Source organism: Hippopotamus amphibius, chromosome 3, assembly GCF_030028045.1.
Source record: "Hippopotamus amphibius kiboko isolate mHipAmp2 chromosome 3, mHipAmp2.hap2, whole genome shotgun sequence".
Lineage (NCBI taxonomy): Eukaryota > Metazoa > Chordata > Mammalia > Artiodactyla > Hippopotamidae > Hippopotamus > Hippopotamus amphibius.
The window spans coordinates 145,606,346-145,620,940 of NC_080188.1; the positions used below are offsets into that span (position 1 = coordinate 145,606,346).

Below are 14,595 nucleotides of genomic sequence, written 5' to 3' on the forward strand. Positions count from 1 at the left end.
AGTAGTCCTTCTAATGCTACAAGCATCTTTGGATGAGTATGAATTAAATATCTACCTCCTTTGTTGCATCCTTTCCTCTTCTGGAACTCTGAAGGAATAACGCCTCTTATTGTTAATATTTCTAACCATTTGTTTCCGACTATTATCTGATGTTTCAGGAACTACCAGTTCATCCCCTTCTGTTAAAAAAAATACAAAGAACAATGATGGTCTTTAAAGTGCTAAAGTGCTTTATATCGATTAGTCTCCAAGATGGTACAAACATCAATCAATTATACAAGTATATGCAATTTTGATTTTTAAAAGTTATGTGTTGATAATCACAGTAAATAAGTAATAATTTTCAACAGAACATATGTAAACATACATGCTGAAATTAAACATAGATTACAAAATATATTTTCACTTTTATTTGATTCTAAACATAACATGGTATAATTTCACTAGAAAAAAAAAAAGAAAAATGTAGTTGCCTTGGTGTCCCATCTCTTTGGCCACCCCACCCCCAATATCTCTACAGCATCTTCTCCCTCCTTCCAAGTACTTGTTTCAATGGCTTAGGGTGTTAAAAAGCTCTTAACTATTGACCTGAATGGTAATCAGGCATAAATGGTAAATTATTTATGAAAATGATAACAATTAAAATTATTTTTATATATTGAAGCATTTCCTTTGCAGATCTAGTTTGCAAGATGTGGAGTAAAGGAAAGGTATTGTGTTTCCACCAGCTTCCTTTACTAAAGGTAAGAATCTTATCACTATTTCTACTCTCCTGATCTTCAAGGGACACTTAATTATATACACCTAGTCACCTAATGCCCATCTATCTCAATTTTAATGCCTAGAAGTAAACAAAACTCTCAGCCATGGGATCCCAAAACATGCTGGGATATGGTGAACATCCTCTAAAACAGACAACTGTATCCATACAACATGATTTCCATTCTCTAAATAAGAAAAGGAAAAGCAGAAAAGCCAATCTTTATAAGTTTATAACACCCAAAAAGCTAAAGTGAGAAAAAGGAAGTGGGAAAAAGCCAAAGCAGCCTGTAAGGCAAACCAAAGTTAAGATGATTAGTAAAAAAGCAACATTCTCCTGTATGACAATAATAGCTTAATCAGATTGCATTCCTAACAACAAATGTTAAAAGGATAAAATTTTAAAAGTAGATGAGAATTTGAGAATTGGAATTTGAGAATTATGAGGGTGAAGCAGATCTTGGTGAGTTATAGTGGCAATGGGAGATTCTGGACAGCCAGAGGACTGTGAGAGCACTTTGAGCTCCTGAGAGATGAAAGAGAAACAGACAAGACAGAGAAATAGACAAGATAGAGAAGTAGAATCTCCAGGAAATAGGATTTCCTTTCCTTTTCAAAGGACAAGACAACTATGTTGAAATTTTGTCAGGTCTTCCTTCTCCAAGCTCCACCTTTACTCCTAGCCTAGAGTAGAAAGATGAAAGCATAAAAAAAGAGGAGTGGAATAGGTTTTATCCTATAGAGACAAATTGGGTAATGGACACATTCTATGATCCTCATGGTTACATGCAGTGAGAACAGGGTGGATTTAATCTTATACAAATATTTAGAGTTCCTCTGAGAAATAGACACAAAATTAAGTATAGGATCTTGGAAGTGAGAGGCCTAAAGCTTAAGTTTCATTAGCTTCATGGTGAATCCATCTCTGAGCAGGAATCATTTCTATTACCTGAATATCCTTTTTCAAGTCATACTCAAATATTCTTCGAGCACAGGACTTCTCCTACAGTCACCAGGCTATATACCAATAAGCCTCCAGTGCCAAGAGGCTATATCAGAGCATCAAATCTGAAGCCAAGCAATTTGTGTGTATCTTAGTACTTAAAAACAAACTAAACAAAAACAACAAACAATGTTTTTTTTGATAGACTATACAAATTTACTGGAAGAATATCGGGGAAAGAAGAAAAGTGTAAGGAATATAATAATCCCACTACCCAGAGATAACTAGTATAAACATTTCAATGTGTTTTCTTGATGTCAATATTGTTACTTATATTTAAGTCAAATTATTATTCTAAATGTACCATAATTACATCTTCATTAATTAGATCCACCACAAAAGATCATAAATATAATTATGAATACCTCTGTTATGGAGAAATTTGTTGCTAAGACATGAGAATAACTTTATTATATAGAAGACAGTAGACAGTATCACAACAATATCTGTTAGAAGTGAGATTTTAACTGTTCACAGGCACACTCTGATTGGCACACAACTTACTTAATCAGATGTGTGCAATCTCTCTGGCCAGGACTCACTTCACTACTTTGGACACTGCCCTTGTCCTGTCTGTAGCACCCAGGTTCCCATTCCCTCTCCTGACTCTGGGTTCTCCGGTGACTTTCCTCTTGCCCCTGCTTCTGCTGCCTATGTTTTCATTAGCACTTCAAAAGTTCTAAGCCCTGTGCATTAGCAGAAAATGTATTTCAACAGTCCCAAATCTGAACTCTGGATGAGTTTTCATAATTTTAAAACTACAAATTTTGATTAGGCTCTACAGTATTAGAAGTACAGAAGATAAATATTCAGTTATACTTTTTCTATTTACCTCAGTACTCTACAGAAAAATAACAAGGTGGGTCAGAATCAAATATTTTGCCTATACAGCCACGTGAGCCTGAACAGAATGACTTCTTGTCCAGTAGTTTATCTCAGCATACTGAGAGCATGATAGTGGTTAACTTCAAGGACTTTGGAGTAAGATACATCTGAGTTTAAGTGATTCTGCCACTTATTATCTTCAGCAGTCAGCTTTGCGAGAATGTTTCTATGAAGCTCTCCTATTAATGTGTATTTTCTTACCTGCCATCTTATTCTTGAAATATATTAATCTAATCGTCTCCAACCCTAAAAGATTTAATGATCCTTCAGTGTTTAAGGGTCGAACCTAAAATAATAAAAAGTAAAGTTAGTATTTCAACAAAATTCAAAAATTAAATCATAAAACTTTTTGACATATTTACAAAACACACACTACTAAGACAGTTAATTTATCCTTCTTCTTCAGAATATAGACCCCTCAGAAAAAAGTACAGACCCCTCAGAAAATCAACAAAAAATTAACATTAATTCTGACTACAAAGGTATAAAATTACCTAACTTGAACAAAGTTATAATGATAACATTTTAAAGGAAGAATATTCTTTAAAATATTTTTCTTCAAAAAAAGAAAAGCAGAAATACATTTAAGCCTTAAATTTGACTTTTTAAAGCCATTAGTCACCAGATGATGATACTAAGATATTAATATAGGTACTTTATAAATTTTATTTGAGCTAAATATATACACATGACAGAGATGAAACTGTACATCACTGGGAAAAGGAGGGACTGTCAATAAGTGGTGATGGAGCAACTGGGTATCTATATGAAACAAATGAAACTGAATCCCTACTTCACACCATACACGGTCAATTCCAAATGGAATATAGACAATAAACGTAGTAGACAAAACTTTCAATCCTTTGAAAGAAAATAAAGATCCTATCTTTATGACCTTGAAGTAGAAAGTTGCTTAAGGAAAAAAAGATAAATGTAAAAAGGATAAGAATGATATATTTAACTACATTAAAATTTATAACAATAAATTTTCAGCAATAACAATAAATGTTCACAAAATACACTATAAAAATTAACAGATATGTCACAAACAGGGAAAGATTCACCACACCCATCACTAACCCAGTATCTATAATATATGAATAATTTCAATAAATCAGTAAGAAAAAGATGACCAATCAAACATTAAAATGAGCAAAAAACATGACCAGGCATTTCAGAGAAGAGGAAATATGAACACTGAGCAAACATACAAAAAGTTATCAGCAACACAGTTAATTGGAGACAAGCAAATTAACACTTCAATGAGATATCACTTTATAACCATAAATAAATGGTTATAAAACTATGAATTCTGACAATGGCATGGGTCATTAAGAACTCTTGTATACTGCTGATGGGTGTGTCAACTGGTACAATTACTTTGGAAAATAATTTGACACTATTTGTAAAGTTGAACACTTGCATTCTCCATGTCCCATCAATTTCATTCCTAGGCATATGACTTAAAAGAAACTCCTGCACATATGCACCTAAAGACATATATGTCTTCTACAGCAACATTCACGACGGCAAAAAGCTAGAAAATAATTCACATGTCTGCTAATCAGACAAATAAATTGTGATCTATTCACCCAACAGAATATTTTATAGTAGTGAAAAGTAATGATGTAATATGGATGTAATATGTAATAAGATTACATTACATGTAATATGGATGAATCTTAGAAACAGTAAACATATGAAGAAAGCAAGGCAGAAGATACACAACATAGCATTTTATCATCTCAAACACAAGCAAAACTGAACAATATATTGTTTAGAAATATTTAAATATATAAAAAATTTTAAGAAAAGCAAGGAAATGATAAACACGAGGGTTTATCAGGATAAGGGGAAAAAACACAAGTAGATTCAGTGAAACTGGTAATATTCTGGCTCTTAAGTGAGAAGGTGAGTTTGTAAGTGATCAGTTTCTTAGTAAGCTTCATAAAGATATGTTCTTTTATATATATTTCAAAATTCACACGATAAACGTAAAAGGAAAAACTATTTATAAGCTCGAGGACTGTATTTAGTTGTTGTATAAAATGTGGCAGTATTTACAAGAGCTTTTCCCACTGCTGTTATGGTTTAAAATTGGGGCAGATTCTGAAATAAGATCTTGGTTACTTTCTTTTACCTATTACTCTAAACCCTGTCCTGCAACTAATGACAACACGCTACATATACTTACATGAAACTATTATTTTTCACTTTTGCAAAACAGCCATTCTATACTGGTAAAAATTCTCATGTTATCATAGGGAAATGTTAAAGGAAAATATATTTTATTAGGAATATATGAAACCTTAATTTTTTAATCATGAGATGCTTATACAGAGTGTTGTTCTAATTTTATCACTTTTCTAGCTCCTGAAATTTGTCCTTACAGGATTAAAATTACATACCATTATGTGAAAAACAGTAAAATTACAAATAATATACTCCTTCAGAGCTCCTTAAAGTGGAAAATAACACTGACATTTTAAGTTGTAGAATATATTCTATCTGTTCATTATGATAATAATCATACTTTATACAGCAAAACAAAATATAATAAATATAATACGGTGCTGAGCTACCCATAAAATTAACCAGTTTCATTTTTCATTTTTTTCCTTCTCTTAGCTAAGTCCCAAATTAACAATTATGTGACACCTGACAAGTGACACATGACATAAAATGCTAAACTAGTGAAATATAGCTAAATAGTCATATTAGTATTTCACTTATACTCATTTGTTCACCTAGCACTTATTTTAGTGTTAAATTACCTTTTTGAGTGGGAGAGTCTGAATCCATTCCATGGAGTTCACATCAAAGATATCAACTGCATTTTCACTATACACTGAGAGATACGGTGCATTGTAACCTGGGAGATGGGAAGGAGATGGGAAGGCTGATTACTTTTAACTGTTAAACCCAAAACATTTTGAAAGATCTATGCTAAAGAACCATAGAGTGGAATCCCACCCAAATCCTGTTGTTAACATATAGTAGCCATGTCAAAATATTTTTGACGTTAAAAAACCTATAAATCATAAATGAAGAGGTTTTATGGCCATTATAATTCAGACAGAGTCTGTTAACACCAAGGGTCTGTTATTCCCTTGCACACCAACAATACTAGTTCTATAAAGGAATTTCATTACATTTTAAATAATTGATTCCTAAAGTAGTTAAGCTCTTGACAGTGAAACAACTTACGAAGTAGAGAAATCTTTGGGTAAGAGTTATGTTCACATTTATGAATGTATGATAAAGCATCTGGCATAGCAGATGCTCAATATATATTTATTGGAAGAACGAATATCAATAAACGGTGACAAGCAAAGAAAGATTAAATGATTTACCTAAGTTAAGGTCATGAATTAAATTTTTGTGAGAGCTACTCATAAAAGCCAGATATTCCAATTCTTATTTTAATTCCAATTCACATAGTACAATTCACATAGTACTTTGAATTATTTTCTCACTAGGATTCATTCTAAATATGATGCCATAGATAAGAGTATAAATTTCAGAAGAAACAAAACATCAAGAATAGTTAAGTCTGGGTAGTTAGGATTAGAAGCATTTTTCTTTTGTTCTTTTTATCTAGATTTTCTAATTTTTCTGTAATAAGTATATATGGCTCTCCTAAACTTTCTTACATTGAACTTTTAAACTTGACTGTACTCATACCCACCATTCCCTCTATCTTTACAGTGGAAGAGGTTTTACTCTTTCCGTTTCAAATCATTCCCTCTATATTAAGACTTCCATCCTTTTTGGCCTCTTGGGGATCATACTCTATTCCTTGTATTTACCATACAGTCAACCTTTCCCTGGCTCCCCAGTGGCTATTTCCCTTCAGCATTTAAACATGTTCAAAGTATCTTCCACTAAAAACAAAAGTTGGATTAGATATTCCTCCTACGTGCCTCTATAGAACTCTACTTCTGCTATCAGAGAGCACTTATATTCCACTGCAACCTGTTTTGTCAGGAATCCATTCTACTGGATTCTATGCTCTATGAGGGTAAGACTGTCTATTTTGCTCACTGTTATATCTCTTACACTAAAATGACACAAAATAAGTATTCAATAATTTATTAATATCAATGTTTCTTGAAGGAGCACAATATGTAATTTAAAGTTATCCACCTACCTAGATAAAAATGTAAAAGTAATAACACTTCTCAAATGCTACATTATACCTTTACATAACTGATTAAATAATTCACTGGTAACCACTTCTCTAGAATAAGCCTTATGAACTATTAATGCTCACAAGCACTATAGCTGGGGGGGGGGTCCATGAAGATAAATCCTTAGGGTTATTTCAAAATACAATAATATGTGTTAAAAATCTAAGTAAAATATTCCATAGGAAGATTAGCTTTAATTATGTTCCTGTTAATGTTGACCCTGTTGGCCTAGCTCTTAATCACATATGGTTAGTTACTTTACATAAAACATAATTAATGCTTAGGAAAAACCTCAAAGATAACTTAAAAAAAAACCAACAACCTGTTATTAACAAGGAATACATATGAGATGAAGTAGAAGGAAAAAGAAAGAGACAGCAAGACAAGACAGCCAAAAGTTAGAGAATCTTACAACAAGAGGAAGGATTTGCTGGCCACATCAATTCCTGTTGTCTAGATCTTCGGCCCTGACAATCAGTGTATATCCCAATGCTGTTAAAACACAGCAGATATTCTTTACTGGAGATTTCAACTGCGCAGATGGCATCCATTGGTTGATGTGCAATAAATGAGAGTGTATGGTCATTTGAATGGAGCATACTGTATGGACTTCCTTCTCCATTCAGGGGGTATCTTAGAAATCCAGACTGGAATCCCACACAGAGTTGTTCACTGAAGATTGCCATCCACTGGACATTATATGGGACTTGAATTTCCTTAAATTTTCTGTGACGGGTCTTGCTCTGAAATAGTTCATAACAGAGGACCTGCCTTTTCATAGCCACACACAGGCATGTAAGAGCTCCATGACGCACTTTTCCAGAAGTTATGGTTTGACACCCTTTAGTTTCTGCCAACTTATAAAAATCAGTCTCTCGCCCGTCCAAAGCTGACATAGGAAAAAGTCGTACATGACGATTTCGTCCTGAGATCACAGCAAGAAGCTGATCATTTGGAATGAGTTCAATCTGATGAATCTTCTTATTGTCACCAACTCTAATAATTTCTATGCAAAGAAATAACAGTAAATCAACTGCAAAATAAGGTTTTGTGTATTTATTAATCATATACCAATTTATACTCAAAAGAATATGTCAACTTAAAGACAGAGTTACACACACAGAAAAAATGAGAGATCAGAAATCAAAACAGAGAAACACGAAGATAATTACACCCACTATAAGATAATTTAACCTACCTACAGTAAGATGTTAAATTTAGCACTGAGATTTCTGGCAGCCATGGCAGAGTTCCTATGTGATAAAACAGGCCAGATCTCTAAGAAAAAAATTTTTACTTTCACCAAGTCCTAGGGAAGTTCACCATGGGGTTACTATTTTTTAAAAACTGAGTAACTCATGTTTCACTAAAAGTATTTCTTTGGATAACAAATTAATGAAGTTGAAATGCATTGTTTTCCCCTGATTTAACTTGATATAAACACAGAACTTAGAACACTGTATTCAACAATGCTAAATTAAATCAATTCCTTTTAATTTCACCCAGTATTTAATTTCTCCCTAGAAAAAAATCTTCTGTGTTACAATGTGAGGTAAAAGACCCCAACAACAAACACATTTTAATGACTGTTACCACTTCTAGTACTATTAGAACAATGGAAAAATCAGGTTGTATTTTTCTTTGATGTACCATCTTTAGAAATGCAATCTCAGTTCATACAGCAGAACTGTTAGATAAAATGATACAAGAAAGACAATACATATGGAAGTTTTAGAACTCAGGAGGATTACAGAAATTAAAAAATTATCTTTGACTTATATCAAATTAGGTCTGGAAAATCTCAATTACACAATAATTAAGAGCAAATCCTGCTCTTTTTAGAACTTAGAGTCTATCATTTAGAATATTCTATCAATAATATTTTCTCCGAAATGATTTTCTCTTACCATCTTTGGTGACATGCACAACAAATAACCCTTCTTCATTCCCCAAAGCTATTCTTTCATGATCTATATAAGACATAAATATGAAATATTTTTATTAGGTAAAAACTATGTAAACTCATAGAATAAAACATAACAAAGAAATTTGGTATATAAAACAAATTAAATAAATAATTAAAAAATAGCAATAACAATTTGTACCATTAAATTTCCTTTCAGATTACTGTGGTAAATATTATCTCATGTCTTTTTTTAATAGAACAGTCATTAGAAAATAATTTATATCAATGCTTACAAAAAGAAATACATGTTTATTCAATAAAAGGTGAAAGGAAAAAAACCCTAGTTTGTTAGCACCTTGGGTCCAGTTCCATTTCTTGTTTGGGGAGGGAAAAATTGTGAAAAGCATTTGAACCCTACTCATCAAACTTTTCATTATTTACTATAAAGTAAAAAAAGAGTTCCCAGTGTACATAAGAATATGGCGACAATTTAAATCTCCAGACACAAAAGCTGACATTAGTAAGGGCATTTTATATACGGGGCACTCAGTGTTAACGTATTCCATCTTCTTTAAACTTTGCAATAACCTTTGCAAGATAATTAGTATCTATATTTTACATAGGAAACTTATGCTCTATGAAACAGCTTATGCTTTAAACAAATTTTTCTAAGTCACACAAGCAGAAAATAGACTCATTAATAGGTTAATCTTTAGCATTGTTGCTTTTTCAGAAGAAAACACATTTGAAAAGTATATTTATTCTTCTTTATTGAAAAATAAAGCTCTAATATGGTCTCATTCATTCAATAAACATTTACTGAGTATCTATGATATATATAACACATACTATGTTAGACACCAGGATTCCTAGATGAAAACCAATCCCTGCCGACAAGGTATATTAGTAAACAATTATAACAAGATAAATATTATGAATTCATACCTATGATTGCAGCTGCCTGGGTTGTTTTAATGAGGGGTAGAGTGCTGTCATAAGCCTCTTTGGGAACATAGACTGAGCGGTCTCTGAATTTGTTTTTCTTCAAGATCTTGTGCAACTCACTCAGCACTCCAACCCACTTACTCTTCTCATTCTCACTATCTGCTAGCATCAGGATTGAACATTTGTTATTTGACGCTGAGAGCTGGGAAGCTGTGACCTAGAACAATTTAATCAAAATTCATATCAGCAAACAGATACCTTTGAAGCCAGTTTTATACTTATGCTAGTTTGCTTAGCACTAGCCAACAAAATGAGCATTCATTAAGTGACACCTTTAACAGAGTTTGGCTATTCATAATCAGAATAGTTTTAGCACTAGAATTCATGACAAAGGTAGCAGATACCATTCTAAACATTACTGTCATTTGTATTTTCTTTGCTACAAAGTGCCAGAATACTATCACTAAAAAATTCATTACAGGGCTTCCCTGGTGGCACAGTGGTTAAGAATCTACCTGCCAATGCACGGGACACGGGTTCGAGCCCTGGTCCAGGAAGAGTCCACATGCTGCAGAGCAACTAAGCCCATGCGCCACAACTACTGAACCAGCGCTCTAGAGCCTGCGAGCCACAACTACTGAGCTCACATGCCACAACTACTGAAGCCTGTGGGCCTAGAGCCTGTGCCCTGCCACAAGAGAAGCCATCGCATTGAGAGAAGCCGGTGCACTGCAACCAAGAATAGCCCCTGCTCGCCACAACTAGAGAAAGCCCGCGTGCAGCAATGAAGACTCAACACAGCCAAAAAATAAATAAGTAAATAATAAAAAAATAAAATCTTAAAAAATATTCATTACACATAGTCATATAATAATAGCAATGGACACTTATTGAGTAATTACTAGGCACTGGACACTGATCAAAGCACTTTATAAGTATTAACTCTAACTTTATCAACATCTTGTTATTATATTCTTATTTTATATATGATAAAAACTGTGATGCAGAAAAATTAATTTCTCCAGGGGCACACAACTAGACTGGGATCCTGTGTCCATGCTCGTAAGCATTACACTATACTGATTTTCAACTTGTTTTAAAAAAGTAAAAAAATTCAGAAATACTTAGATTCTGTTACTCATAACAAAAACTCACATTATCTTAGAGAAGACCAGATCACTTGAGCTAGTATTTAAATGAAGGTTTATCATTATACGTGACACTATAATCAGGACAGAATTAAATTATGTATATATGGGTCCTTTATTAAAAGTAATTTAAGCAGCAGTGACAATAAAATTCCATAATTAGAATCAGTTAAGATAGAACTTCCCTGGTGGTGCAGTGGTTAAGAATCTGCCTGCCAATACTGGGGATACTGGTTCAAGCCCTGGTCCAGGAAGATTCTATATGCCGTGGAGCAATTAAACCTGTGCACCACAACTACTGAGCCTGCGCTCTACAGCCCACGAGCCACAACTACTGAGCCTGTGTGCCACAACTACTGAAGCCCACGTGCCTAGAGCCCATGCTCTGCAACAAGAGAAGCCACCACAATAAGAACCTCACACACTGCAATGAAGAGTATCCCCCACTCGCTGCAACTAGAGAAAGCCCACACGCAGCAACAAAGACCCAACGCAGCCAAAAAAAAATAAAATAAATAAATTTATAAAAAAAAAAGAATCAGTTAAGATAAGTGGGCCTCTGTAGGCTTCCTTGGTAGCTGGAGAGAGAATAGTTGTTGGTCTAGGAACTGAAAGACTAAGTACAGTCTTTACCTGACCTTCCTTAGATACAAGATTCATAGACAAATACTAAGCATCTAGGCATACCATCAAGGCAATAGTCCTTTTTATTAACCTCTATTATCTTAATTCACCAATTTGAGATTGCACTGTGTTAGACAGCCTCCAAAGATGGCTACCAACAATTCTTCTAGGAATCTCATTCTTCTTATCAAGAAATGCAATCTATTTCCCCTTCTCTTAAATCTGGGCTGACCTCATGACTTGCTTTAGCCAACAGAATGGAGAAGGGTTATTATGCCTGTTTTGAACCTAGTCCTTAAAAGGCCTGGCAGCTTCTTCTGCTCTTGTGGAAGCCAGTCACAGAGAGCTCAGCCAGATGAGTGAATGATTAGAGACCACATGGAGAGAGTTCATATAGAGAACTGAGATGGCTCAGTGAACAGCCACGTACCAAGGTGAACAGCCAGCACCAAGGCCCCAGATGTGAGAGTAAGGTCATTTTGGATATTCCAGCCCCAAGTGAGCTGAATGCAGCCACATGAGTGACCCCAGTCGACACCAGAAATGTACACCAGAAGAACTGATCCACAGAATGGTGAAAAATAAATCACTGTTGGTTTAAACCACTAAGTTTTGGAGTGGTTATTACAAAGCAATAGAACTGAAACATACTAACTTTTTAAAACAGATCTTAAAGAAACTTCCATTTTCTTAAAAAAATTGAGAAACCTCATGCTTATTCCATTTTTCACATGGTAATGCTTATTTGAAAACTGAATTGTGACTCAAAAACATCATCCAAGAGGAAACCTATTTTAGAAGTCATATATTCATGCTTTCTATTGGTCTTTTACTAATTATTTACTTAGCACAAATTATCTATAAGATCCGGTTCTATTCCAAGTAAGTTTGTGATCTATATAGAGACGCAAAACATGTCATAAAAAGCAAATAATTCAGTGATCAAATTACAGCACACATACTTACTCTAAATATACAGGGTATATCTTTTCGACTTGCATGAATAACATCAGAAGCCAAGACTGAACTCACAGAAAATTCTTCATCCCTGAAGGAAAAGTGAAACAGTGAAAGTCAGTGTATGTGGGGGGGGGGTGTGTGTGGTTTCAGGCGTGTATCCAAATAACACACATGAAGCAATCCTTAAAATTTAATTGCACAAAACACCCAAATTGAATTCTTAAAACTTTTGAATTTTCTCCCTTTGCAACTGATAGTGCCATAAGTAATTTATCAAGTGTTAATTTAACAGCGCCACATTATACAAGAGTTAGAAATGATTTCTTGCTTACTCAGAGTCACAAGGTCAGCAAGTACACATGGATTTGAACCCTGGTAGGTCTCCAGGGTCTCCAGCAGACTGCACTTTCTTTCCTCTTATAACACCTCTCAAGTGCCCTCAACACAGCTCATCTGACATTTTACTGTTCCTTCGACACCCAAGACAGATTTCCTCCACAATAATTTATTCCTTGTGATTTCCTTAATTTGGTTATTGTTACCATCATTTTCTTGGTTTTGTGACTTGACATCTTAGTTTTATCTCTGATCTTTCTATCTCTCTGTAACTGGTCCCTTAGCAGGTTTAGTCAAATTTTCCTTGCTAATATTTTAATATTTCTTGCTAATATTTTAATATTCCTTTATATTCCATATTTGTGGGGAAGACAATGTGTTTGAGATGCTGGTATGAAAGGCCAATGTGAGCCAGAGCTGGAAATTCTAGTTTTGAGCGCTAGAGAAAGATCTGGACTAGGGACATATGTCCGGGAGTCATCAATACACAGGCGATAGCTGAAGCTACAGGAGTAAATAACTCACTGAGGGAGAGTGCCTGGAATCACGAAAAGAGGTTAATTAAGCAGAGCACTCCAAGGGGCAGCAGAAGAGTCTGAAAAATGAGACCAGAAACATTCAAGAGATGTACTTGAATGTTCACTGATTCATTTTATATTCCAAGAGCCTGTCTGATTTTGAGATTTTTATTTTCTTTCCTCACATTGGAATTATATACCTAAGCCTTTACTTTAGGTGATGATATAAACATTACGCATTAGGCTTCCAGTACCCGAGCAACTTTTAAACTGGCCTTTTGGTTTCAAACATTAGCTTCTTCTCCCTGACCCCCAGCCCCAACATACACACACATCAACCTGTTCTATAACTATACTGTATTTTTAATTATGTTATGATTGCAATATTAGTAAATGAGAAAGTTAACATGAAATTAGATTTCAATAAAAACATGGCCATATGATTAGAAAAAAATCACACACTTTTTATTCTTATGTTACAAAGATACAAATATTTTCACCTTTGAAAACTTACCTCATGTCAATCACTTGACTGACTACAACACTGGGCTGAGATGCCTTTCCTTCAGCAACATCGTACAGAAAGAGTTTGAAATCACAAACTACAGCCAGTGCTCTCTGCCATCCTTTCTTTACTCCAGCTGGCTTAGGGATCTTAGACAGGAAAACAAACAAAACAACCCAAACTGAAATGTCAATCAGAGCCCCTTTAATTACATAGGTAATTGCATGGTGAAACCAAAAGACAATGTACACGTGTTGTAAGTCTGCCACTGTGGTTGGTAAAGTAGATGGTATACATACATCATTAATAACATGAGAAAGTGTGACAACACATTCTTCAAACACTGAATGACATTATATTCTGAAAAAAATTTTAATGGTACCATTTAAATTTTTTCTAGTAATTCATTATAATATCATTCGTGTATTTCCAAGTAGCATAAAAGCCAAATTTGGTAGTAGGATGAAAAGCAACTTACGCTGTAAGTATTATTCAAGATTACAAGTAAGATTATGTCTTGACATACTTCATAAGCATATGCCTCTCCAGCAAGACCAAGTGCCAAAGACTCCTTTATGGAGATTTCAACGTCTGTCCATTACAATATAGGGACAGTACAGAAAATTTTGACACCTTTTGGAAATTATTCTGAGCAAAAGCTAGGTTTTTGTTTTTAAATCATTACTCTGAATGAAATAAAATTGTTAGATCAATTTTATTCACCTAATTTTCTGTCAAGGACTATGTTTGTAAGGTGATTGACTTTTCCTTAATTCATTAATAAACCTTAAAGGATTAATCTAAGCCCAACCTAAT

General features: G+C 34.1%; 1 protein-coding gene across 6 annotated transcripts in view; it reads right to left on the reverse strand.

Moving 5' to 3' along the window:
* Positions 1-14,595, reverse strand: part of CDC42BPA (CDC42 binding protein kinase alpha) — a 338,413-nt gene that overhangs the window by 18,506 nt on the left and 305,312 nt on the right. For all 6 annotated transcript variants that reach the window (XM_057729074.1, XM_057729072.1, XM_057729071.1 and 3 more), the window contains 8 exons: positions 13,789-13,928; positions 12,427-12,508; positions 9,689-9,905; positions 8,745-8,807; positions 7,250-7,843; positions 5,422-5,519; positions 2,849-2,933; positions 56-179 (listed from right to left, as the gene is read on the reverse strand). In XM_057729074.1, coding sequence (XP_057585057.1) covers positions 56-179; positions 2,849-2,933; positions 5,422-5,519; positions 7,250-7,843; positions 8,745-8,807; positions 9,689-9,905; positions 12,427-12,508; positions 13,789-13,928 — 1,403 coding nt within the window. The remainder of the gene's footprint in view (positions 1-55; positions 180-2,848; positions 2,934-5,421; positions 5,520-7,249; positions 7,844-8,744; positions 8,808-9,688; positions 9,906-12,426; positions 12,509-13,788; positions 13,929-14,595) is intronic.